General features: G+C 39.4%; 1 protein-coding gene across 9 annotated transcripts in view; it reads right to left on the bottom strand.

The window, feature by feature from the left end:
* Positions 1–11,247, bottom strand: part of NFIB (nuclear factor I B) — a 270,815-nt gene that overhangs the window by 38,005 nt on the left and 221,563 nt on the right. For all 9 annotated transcript variants that reach the window (XM_037372713.1, XM_037372714.1, XM_037372717.1 and 6 more), the window contains exons 7-8: positions 3,170–3,301; positions 577–761 (exon numbers count right to left, since the gene is read on the bottom strand). In XM_037372713.1, coding sequence (XP_037228610.1) covers positions 577–761; positions 3,170–3,301 — 317 coding nt within the window. The remainder of the gene's footprint in view (positions 1–576; positions 762–3,169; positions 3,302–11,247) is intronic.

The raw sequence follows: 11,247 nt of genomic DNA, 5'->3' as shown, positions 1-11,247 counted from the left end.
TCTATATGGAGACATAAGTCTAAATCAGTGTAGCACCCAGGAACTCATGTTCTCTACAAAAGGAACCATTTTGTCGGTCTGTGCTGTGCTCAATACAATAAAGTCTTTGCATCTGTGCAAAGTAATGTCAGGTGTCTACAAAACAGGGCACACATTACCTTGCCAGAGTTTATTTGATTGTTGGTCTATTAGTATACCTGTATGTTCATGTGTGTGCATGCATGCACGTGTATGTATCAGCACGCTCCTTGCCCTGTCCTGCAGCAGGAGCTTCATCTCCAGCAGCCCAGAGGCACCCAGTCTGCAGGAGGGGTGCAGGGCTAGGACCTGCCCTGTAGTGCTGCCAGGTCACTCAGTACAAGTATTTTTTTAGCTTGACATAGGAAAAGTGAATGGATGCGATTAACCTGCACACGTTATTCAACCATGCTGAACAGGAAAAGCTGCTGGATCGCTTATATGCCAACTCCCAGGTTGCTCTGAGACCAGAACTAATACAATACCAGTCTAGATACCCTGGAAGACACACATTCCTCATAGGATTTCTTTTGGAGGGTTCATATTGTTTTACAGTACCTGGCTAGTCTGTGGGCTGGACGGGTCGTAAGAAGGTACATAATTCTTCAGAGTATCCTGAGGATTCAGGTGGGGAGGGTATCTGATCGTTGGATGAGAGAAGTAGCTAGATGGGGCAGGAGGGAGAATAGCTTGTGCTGGAAATGGCAATGGTGACGGCGGAGGTGGAGTTCTAGTTGAGATGACTGGAGAAGATAAAATAAAATTAAAATTATTTTCACACTGTGTGTCTTCTAAATCTTCACCTCTGTGTTACAGCAAGAAAAGTAAAAAGTCAGTTATAAATCAGTGCACTGCATTCCTGCTTCATGGCAATGGAAAAATGCTACTGTTTCAAACTCATAAATACTGTATCTTGTTTCGGTTTTGTGAATTATGCTACCATTTTTTTTTTTCTTTAAACAGTAATCATTCTCCAGCATAAAAACCAGTTCAATTATACAGTTTCCCCATCTGGAGCCCAAATAAACAAAATAAATATTTTACTCAATAAATAAAACCTACACTTTTAACTGCAGCACCTCAAGATAGGACAGCAAAGTCACCAAGTCCTAAGAAACAATTAGTGATTTCTCACCACATTGCACTCCACCTGCCTCATGTGAGGATAATAACTACTCACCAATAATGCCATGAATATTAACTGACCTTGGTGAAAATGCTAATGAACATTCAACTTCAGAGCCTGGGAAACCAATCCACCCAACAAAAATACCTCTAACAAACAAAAAACTATCTACCCTATACATATTTTTCTTTGCATTCTTTTTCTTCCCAGCCCTTAAAATCACACACTTCTAATACATAGACTGTATGTAATGTCTAAATAACTAACAATGTTTTTACAGCGAAAGGAATGTACAGCATGTCCTGCTGCTGCCCAGTCGTCCAGCTGGAAGTTGAGAGTGTTTTTCTATCACACTGCACAACAACCCTTTTTCCACCCCTACTACACATCTAGAGGGCACCTCCTTGGCAACGTTTTTAAAAGGAGGTACAGAGTCAATGGAAATGAAGAAAAGACAACACTGTCTTCATTTTCATTAGTGGGAGGGTACAAAATCAGGTCTGTGTAAGCAAGGTATTTTATAAACTGTTCATGGTTCTAGACTGTATGAGCACAAGCACACCAATACTGCTATACTGCTTTTCTGGATCAATTCTCATATCCTTTCTTCAGCTTAATTTTTAAATTACTTGCTATTTTTGAGCTAGGATGAAATCATAGTTTGCTCAAGAAAAAACAGCACTAGGAACGTTCCAAAATTGCTGTACTTGGTAATCAAAACCTTGCAAATCTCAAAACTCAATACCACTGACATAACAGAACAGGCTACACAGGTAGAAATCAGGTTTCTTAGCAAGTAAATGGCTCACCTACAAATTATATCTAAAAATTATACACTAAAGCAAATAAAAAGATCTACACGTAAGTATAGGGCCAAAAATAATTATGGAAGCTTCTTTTGTGACAGGCTCATTTAAATCACAGCTCCACCAGTTCAGTTTAATCACAAAACATTTGTTATTGCTCTGACATGTGGGAGCTGTGCAAAACAAACACAAGTGAGCAGAAATCTAGCCCTTCCACTTCACCCATCATCTCTGATATGCTAGAGTATTTGCTGATGGTGGAAACCTTACAGAGTCCAGAATAAGTCCAGGCTCACTTTCACAATACAAAACAAGTGGACTTTAAGGGGAAAATAGTCCTTACATGTGAAACTGGAAAAGGGAAAATTGAAATCATGGAGAAATCACAAAACAAAATCTCAAAGCAGAACTGAATGTTTAAGAAAAGAAGAAAGAATCCTCAAATCTGTTTTACTCCTCTAGTCACCTAGCTCTGCTCAAGAAATTAATCCCTTTATATGCAGTTCATAGGGAGACATGCTGAGCTGCTGAAGGGAGATTTCTGAGGACCATGTTCTCATCTGAAGAATTAGGATCACTTTCACCTCTAAAATTAACAAACTGATTCTGGAATCTCCCTATCATTCCTGATAAACCCTCAAGAAAACATGCAATCTGACACATTTCCAGTGTTTCCTTCACACTTTAAGTGAAGTTTTACATGGATTTACTATGAATTTCAGAAAACAGATGTTAAAAAATATTTATCAGGACTCTTACCTCTTCAGACAGAGCATTCAAATGAACCACTGGTATTTATTTCACTGTGTCACATAGTGAACATGGTTGTGACTTCTCTTGCGTATTAAATCCTACCTATTCTGGTATTTAAATACAATATCGTCATAGCAACAATATTAAAAAAGGATGTAGGTGGGAGGAGGAAAGACAGTGAGGATTTTTCCTCAAGTAATTTTCTTCATGCAGTTTACAGCTTATTTTATTCACTGGTTAATCATAAATCCTTTCCAGTGTCTTGAAGCAGTCAGACTACCTGAACTGAGTTTAATGAGCATTTCTGTAGGGATACCCCAACCTCGTCCATTTCTACTCTCATCAATATTATAAACGGGATTAAGTCTCTAAGAAAGTCTGCAAAAATGCATCACAATCTGGTTGTAGGAAAGGAGAACAGACTAAATGAACGGGGAGGTATTTCTTCCTCCTCCATAACCCTCACCACTGTGTGCAACTCCTGGGATTCCTGGGTGGTGATGCTGGGGAAAAGTGCTCAGTCTTGGTGACGAATCCTGGGGAGAAGTAGGACTAAACAAAGGTTTTTCGGGTTTCTTCATAGTAGGAGAAGACATATCTACAATAGAAAAACAATGGAACAGTGACATTAGCTCAGAAGCCTGTCTCAGGACACATAATTTTGTAGACTGAAGATATTTATTTTTACTGTTCTTGAATAAATATTGTTTGGTGACCCAAATCCCCCATGACCAATAAACTAATTTTAAACTATTGCTTTAAAACTTGAGAATGAATAATAATTCCCTAACTGGTCTTTGTCCTGCAAAACACAAACTGCATTCCTTTCGTACCAGACAAGCCAAACAGGGAAGAAATGCATGCCTCCAGAACCTCCCTAGACACTTCTCAGCTCCCCAGAACATCATCAAATCATCTTCTCCTTCAACAGCCACATAACCTTTATTGCATTTTTTAATGGAACACCTACACTCAGGTGTGTAGGGTAACTGTCATACACATGTTGGTTTATGGTATTTATTATTTTGTTATTTCAAAACCCATCCCTTACCCTTCCCAAAACCATAGTGAAACAATGTAACCTCCCTAAGAATAAAGGATACTTTAACTTCTTTATCTCATATTTTCCATGTCGCAAGTAGGGCCTTCCCACCTCTTCCTTCCAGCTTCCCTATCAACAAAAACATCTCTTTAAAGCTCACTGTGTGAAGGTAACATGCTAGTAGGGGCAAACTTATGATTTCTACCATGCAGCATTACTGATACTGCATAAAGCAAAAACACTACATCCTTTCTGAAAGGTTAAATTAATTAAACAACATTTGCTGGGCTCTGCAGCAAATTATGTCAAAGTTAATTATAATATTTTTGTAGGACATACATCAATGTCATAAATGGGTTCCATTTCAAATCAATGGGACTAACTCATGTTTAAAGCAAAGGTCATTTCTTAAGTACTGGACCAGGGCCATGTTGCAGCTGACTTTCCTACATGGTCCACATTAGCCCTTAAAGTGATTTTGGCACTTTTAATATTGGCACACTGTATTGTGCTATTCTGGGGGATATACAATCATCCTGGAGTCACAGACAGGCCTGCAAAATGTGAGCGCCTTACTGACACCAAACTGGACCAGTGCTTTTTGAGCTGGCTGGATTTTATGGGTGAGTTTTCACTCCAAAAGCTGTACTTAAAGCAGAAGCCATCAAACTGAGAGACCCCTTGTCCACTCTGCCCCATCCCACTGTTAAGCCCTGCCTAGGCTCTGGCACCAGACCCGGAGCAGACTCCACCAGTGCCCGTCCATCATCCTCCTGGCGACTCCCCTGCTCCACTCTGCTCCTGACTACTAAGTCTGGTGATTTCCCAGGTACCCTGCAAAGTTCACCTCTTCAAGAAGGCTGCTGAGAAAGGATTTGATTCAGCAAAACGTTCAGCTAGTGTGAGGAACTGCTTTACAACAGAACAATTTAGCACTCATTCAGGTTTAGCAGATATGACAAAGGTTACTGTATGCTTTTTATTGTAATGACCTGTTACAATTTTATGTTGTTATCAAAAACACTGAGTGCTGACAGAGGTGTCTCTAGCTGCCTTATAAAAACTCAGTAAATAAGTTGTCATTGAGGAAGAAAACAGAGAAATATTTTGTTTCTTTGAATCCATTGCCAGGTAGCAAAGTCACCAAATAGTTGCAGTTTTGTTAAACACATTCTGCTAAGCTAAGAAAATTAATAAGTAAAATTGCAAAAAAACAATTTAATAGAGTTTTGCATAGGCAAACCATGATACGAAGGCACATTAATTCTGGAATGATTTCAAAATATTTTATTATATTTTATTTTCTGCTGAGATGACAACCCCAGCTTCTTCACATAAGGCCCTAGTTCTGTAAACACAAGAAAATTCTCACACCAACCCAGCAGATATAAGATTTTATAAAAGCCCGGGACAAAATTAACCAACTACTGTCTTTGTACTGTGGTTCTGTGCATGCACAATCTCTGTCTCTTCATAAATAATACAACATTACAGTCTAAGAAAAAAGGTAACTGTGCCTAGCAGCTTGTATACACAGCTTCCCGCTACAAGGCTGTGGTCACCAGTAGTTGTCACAGAACTAACTTATCAGTGATCAAATATCTTGTTGACTGTACCACATACAGGCTACCACAAAAGACAGAATGTACAGTTTAATTTTATTTCAGATTGAAAGTGCTGCACTTAAGCCTCCCTAAGGGAAAAAACAAACCATAGGCTGGAAGGGGAAAATCTTTTCCTTATGTAAAGCTCATACTCAACAAAAGAACCCATGAAAGAGAGAGCTGCCTAGCTCCTCAAGGTCTGCATGCATCAGCTGCTCTGATTTCTGGAATGCACCAGATTTAATTTAGTTAGTGACTGTTACTTCATTAAACAAGCAGAAGTTGTTGTGTTTTTTCAAAACTGAAATATTTCAGTTGCTTTAAAGACGTATGCTATATGAAGTGCAATGTAATCAGACCATCCATTAACCCCCCAGTGGCATCACTAATTTGAAAAGAATCTACTGAAAAGGAGATTGGTGCCTATGACAACTCTCGCATTTGCTTTAAAAATGTGTAATTTATTCCTGCTCCTACTTTACAGAAGTAAAAATTGTAGCTAACATATAGAAAACAGATGGCAGAAATTGCAAAGTTAAATGCAATGAACTTCTCCTACAGGAGACAGTTTCCTCACCAAGGTGAACACGACTGGTAGTCAGGAATAGAAAATTCAGCACTGCCATAAAAATACTCATTACCCACCAAAACAGTGACTTCAACGTACACTGCACAGCACACCACCATGAAGTATTTTCAGAAGTCTTGTTATATATAGTACAGGCAACTGCAAGTAGTAACAGCTGAAGTGCAGGAAACGGCTTCTTTGTTAAAACAATGCACTTCGCACTGAGAAGTAATTCCAGATAGCCCCTTCCCCCCCCCCCCCCCCCCCCCCCCCCCCCGCAGCCCCTGTGGCTCTCCCCGTGTGTGCCTGGCCATCATAACAGAGTATTCACGCTCCTGCCACTGCCAAACAGCAGATGCAGCCCACAGGGGAGACAGAACAATAACTGTTTGTATAGGTTAGGAAGAAAGGCTGCAGCCGTCTCCTCCTTGACCAAAAGAGGAGATTTAAAGCTTTATTAAGAAAACATACAAGTTGCATTTCTCTGGAGAGTTACTAGTTACAAGAATAAAAAGTGAGGAAAAAATTAAAAATGCAAAACACTTTTTCACTGTCTTTAATTTTGTTCATAAGAAACAGTGCCTTTAAATAAAGCAGAATGAGTTGGAGTGACATTGAGACTTCTTATGATTTTACTAGGGGGTTCTACATAATAGAAAACACACATTTTTCTCATTTTAAAACTTGTCTTATTTTTTCCACATCATGAGGTATAGTCTCATAGCTACACAGAGCTTGGTTATATACTGACACGTACATAATGAATGACAAACAGAGAACACAAAAATAGGCTACTTGCTATTATGTCCGTGTCAAAGTTTCAGGAATGAGATTCCAATCCTTATTACTTTGAGAATTAAAATAAAACGTTTTCAACTGTGATTTATTTTTAGACTTTTGGAACAAATGCTAAGTACAGATGAAAAACAGAAAGATGCCAAAAGCGCTTGGTCAAAGTTATCAAAAGGTCTACATTAATCAGATGCCGTGTCCTGTCCTGCTGAGAATTTTCTTCAAATGTGAAAAACAGGCTTTTTTTTTAATTCTCAGTGCTATTCCAAATCACTTTTGCCTGTATTCTCATATTACTGTGGAGTTACAGTATGTATGCACCCAAACAGGTGGCATGTTATACATTTTAAAGCATCTCATCAAAGAAAAAGGGGCTTATGCAAATAAAAAGAGTTAGATCATCTCATCAGCCAACAAGGTAAATCTGTCACATAGGAAGGCAGAAGAGCTGCTGTGAAGCATAGTGTATGTTGCCTGTTCATCATCAGCCTGCACAAATGGTGCTCCAGATGTATAGCTGTTCAAGACAGCCCAAGGCAACAATTCTGATCAATTCTAATGTAATAAAATGCTGCGGGGAAAGTGCAGAAACGTGTTTACATCAGCCTTTAATTACACTATTGTTCACTTCCAAAGAACCTTAGGAAACGCTAATGAGACATGAGTTTTGCCAGTTTCCTCATCAAAGCAAAGACCCTCTTCCTCAGTCTGAAGCTTGTCATCCAGGCAGTTCTCTGGATTAATGTCACCTTAGCACACCACTGGGCAAGCCACCTGTTAGGAGAACTTGGCTGGAATTGAACAGTGATCCAGAGCAAGTTCAAACATCCACCTGCCTGTTTCTGAACACCCGATCTGCTTTCTTGCTCACCACCACAACAGGGCAGCTGCTCTTTCATGCTCAGTTCATTCTTCAACTCTTCTCATTAATACTTTTTCTACTGCTTAGTTTCTCAAGACTTTCTTTACAAGGTACTCTCCTGCAGACAACAATCTGTAAAGATTCATTTTCAACTCATTAGTATAGCAACACCTCCAGAGAAAACAAAACAAAACAACATTCATCTTACTGTATATATAACCACAGTGAAAGCAGGAAAGCTATGGAGTCCATAGCACCACTTGCAAGCTGTAAGAGGCATCCTTTCATACTACATTTTTAAATGAGGTACTATTATCCCAGAGGCAGTACCTGGAATAATTTCTGGTGGCACAATGCACTACATACAGCTGGGCCTCACTCTCCACTGCCTCCATCACATCTGGTAGGTACACTTGTGTGAAGCACATGTGAAAACTTAAGTACAATTTTAAATTCACATCAGACAGCTGGATGATGATGATAAATCATGACAAATCCCACTGTGCTTCAGGAGGGTCAGTATTGTTTTACACCTGTGCCTGTACAGAATGAGCAGAGCCACCCTGCACAGGCAAAGCCAGCATCACCAATTTTCAGATGTGCTCACTCTGATTTCCTTTAACCCTATAAGCATTCTCTAATTCTCAGCTGTAGGTCTCAACAAGGGACCTAATATTGACCACTGACAGCTGAGTTATTCCAAAGCACAACCACCTCTCATTCATAAGAAAAAGGCTTTGTTGTATCTGCCCTAAAGACTGGGAACTGGTACTGGATAGAAACCAAAAATACTGAAAATAAAAACATTTTAGTTAATTTACCTTCTTCACAAAAAAGGAATGGTGACATATTTTTGTGAATAAATAGCAGAGAAAGACAGATGTGCCGGAACGGCTTGGTGTCTGAGATACTCGATGTCTAGAACAGAGACAGACTTGCTGGGATTCCTCTTCAGTATCAGGCAGAGATCAGGCTTTGCATCTAGCTCTCCCACTATCCAAATCCATGCCCTAATCATTGGCTCGTTGGTGTCTCATCCCCCCTCACTGTATCTTGGACCAGAGAGAAGCCCTCCTAAAAATTTATTTAGTTCCATGAAAAATTTAGTTCTGATAATCAATGTTTTCTTGAGTGGAAAATCAACAAAACAAACCAAACAAAAAAAGTCATTGCCAGTTTTGTTCCATGACTTTCTGAGACACGTGTATCAATTCTCAGTGTGAAGGCCTTTGTCCTCGCTTTTGCAAGAAACAGTGAGGTCTTTACATGAAAATATATATGCATGTTGCTTAAGAGTTGAGAGTGGTTTGAACTTGAGGAGCAGCCAGTGTTAAGGTTCAAAGAGAGCTCCCTTCAAGTTTAAAATCCTGATCTCATTTTTATTTTTGCTTCTACATCAAGTGCGGAAAAGCATTTTACAGAGGAAAATTTTATACTAGGTTATTTCAGTGTACAAAGATTTTATAACTTCCCATCTTCAAATCAGCCTACTTAGCCCCAATATTACTTTCACAGGCACACCTCTAATATTGTACAGTCCAGTCTACCACACTGTGACACTGGTTTTCCTATCAGGAACCATGCCTGAGGCTAAACAAACACTGTTGTGCTGTTTTGCCTTTTCATAACAGAGAACCATATCAATGTATTCTCTTCCGTGATTTTTAGTGAAAAACCAATGAAGAGGAGAGGAACTAACTGGAATTTCTTCCAATGCCATTTTTCAGTACTGCAAGCTGGTGAGAAAAGTACTAAAATATTGCAATTCAGAGAAGCTACAGCAAAACAAGAGTAAATTTCTTACAATAGCAACTTAATTACTTCCTTGTTCATTCTCTATTAATCATTTCTATAAATTACACTATTTTATTTTGCATTGTTCAGTAAGTATTAATTTATACGTTAATTAACAAGTTAATTAACGTGTAAGAGAAGAAAGTCATGCAAGAACTTTCTGACATCTGAAACATGACAGTCAAAAGCCCTTTAGATGAAGTAAACATGTCATTTTTCTCATCCTTATCTACATGCAAACTTGCAGAATACTGTACTCCATTACCAACAGTTACATTCTATGGGATGCGTTAACCTTCAAGATTCTTTTTTTCCCCCCTCAACAGAAGTGGTTTGGACAGAAGATAGAAAGGTTGTATCTACCTGCCCTCACATCCTCCAGCACACTGGGGGTGGGGGAGGTGAGGGGCATGAGGAAACCCAGATGAGTCTCTGTCCAGACAAATTGTAGGATGCTTTTTGTTGGTGTGTGCGACTAACTGCATAAAGTTTGACAGCCATATTTCTTCATTGCATTACTGATTATCCTACATTTTATGTACAAAAAGCAAAACAACTCAGTACCGCAAAACAGTAACTCCTGTTAAAATTGCATATGCTCACTTTTGAAAGGTATAATTCAAGTGCATGGTTATCTAAGTTAAGGTAATTGGGATGGCTGCATACATATTTCTAAAATTAACTGATTTTTCTTTAATTTTTCAGTTTCAACAAAAGGAAGCTTATAAAACAGAAGAAGAAAGATGTGATGGTAAGATTAGAGCATTAATACTGAATACATACACATCAGAAACATCTGCATCCCAAAGTAATTTGAAAAAGTGTTTAACAGTAGGATAGGATATACAGACCTAATCCCGTAACAGTTGTTTGACAGTGTCATGTGAGATGTAAGTAATTAACTGCCATACTGAAGAGATTAATGCTATTTAAATTTACATCTAATCCCACTAAGATTAGGCTGAAACTATGGCACCCTATCCTGCAAGAACAGTAGGCAGCAATTCTTCATTCTCACCCTTCAAACCCACCTTGCCACTCCTCATCAGAAAGTTACAGTAAACCTCCTGGGAAAGCCGCATCATCAGCATGGCTATGTTATCATGCCTGCGCTGTTTCTTGTGAGGAGACGAATACCATTTTTTTTCCATGCATTGATCTGCTGGCATAAAGCTGGCCAGTCTTCCTCGTCATGCTGGAAGCATTGTCCAGCTGCGAGACCCCCAGGACACAGGTGTCGCCATGGAGACCGTGGGACGGTGGGGTGTTGCTGTTGGAGGGAAGCGAAAATCTCCCGCAGCTCTGCCGTGACCCAAGGGGGAGGTGGTACAGTGCCAGACTACACCTCTGCAGCCTCTCCTGCCTCACTTCTCCCCACAACTTCAGACTCGGTTTATCCAACTGCCTCTGTGCCAGCACAGCCCACCAGGTGCCCTGTGGGAAGAACTTAGTAACTCAGAGCTCAGTGGGGTGGCTACCCATTAAACGTGGAGCAGGTGCTGCAGGTAACTAGACTGACTTTGGAAACAGAGATAAAAAGCATAAGACCAAAAATACAATGTTGCTGCCATGCACTATAATAAAGAATGTACTATAACAAATATATATACTGTCATTAACAAACGCACATGAGGCTCCAAGTACTCTGCACTGCCATACATAATCCTTGAGCAGTCACTGTGTACTTTAGGTACCTTGAGTACTTTTGTGTTTAACTTTACACTTCAGAAACAGACTGGGCCATTTCATCATCTATGAATCATTGTTAAGAGATGAGATTCCAGTAGATAGAAGAGCACTATGGGAGACTGAGAGAAATCTAATTAAAAGCCAAACAAATTATAAAGACTTTGGAGTACATTTTAGTCATTATTAAATTATC

The sequence above is a fragment of the Falco rusticolus genome, chromosome Z (assembly GCF_015220075.1).
Source record: "Falco rusticolus isolate bFalRus1 chromosome Z, bFalRus1.pri, whole genome shotgun sequence".
Taxonomy (NCBI): domain Eukaryota; kingdom Metazoa; phylum Chordata; class Aves; order Falconiformes; family Falconidae; genus Falco; species Falco rusticolus.
This window is presented reverse-complemented; position numbering and strand designations above follow the sequence as displayed.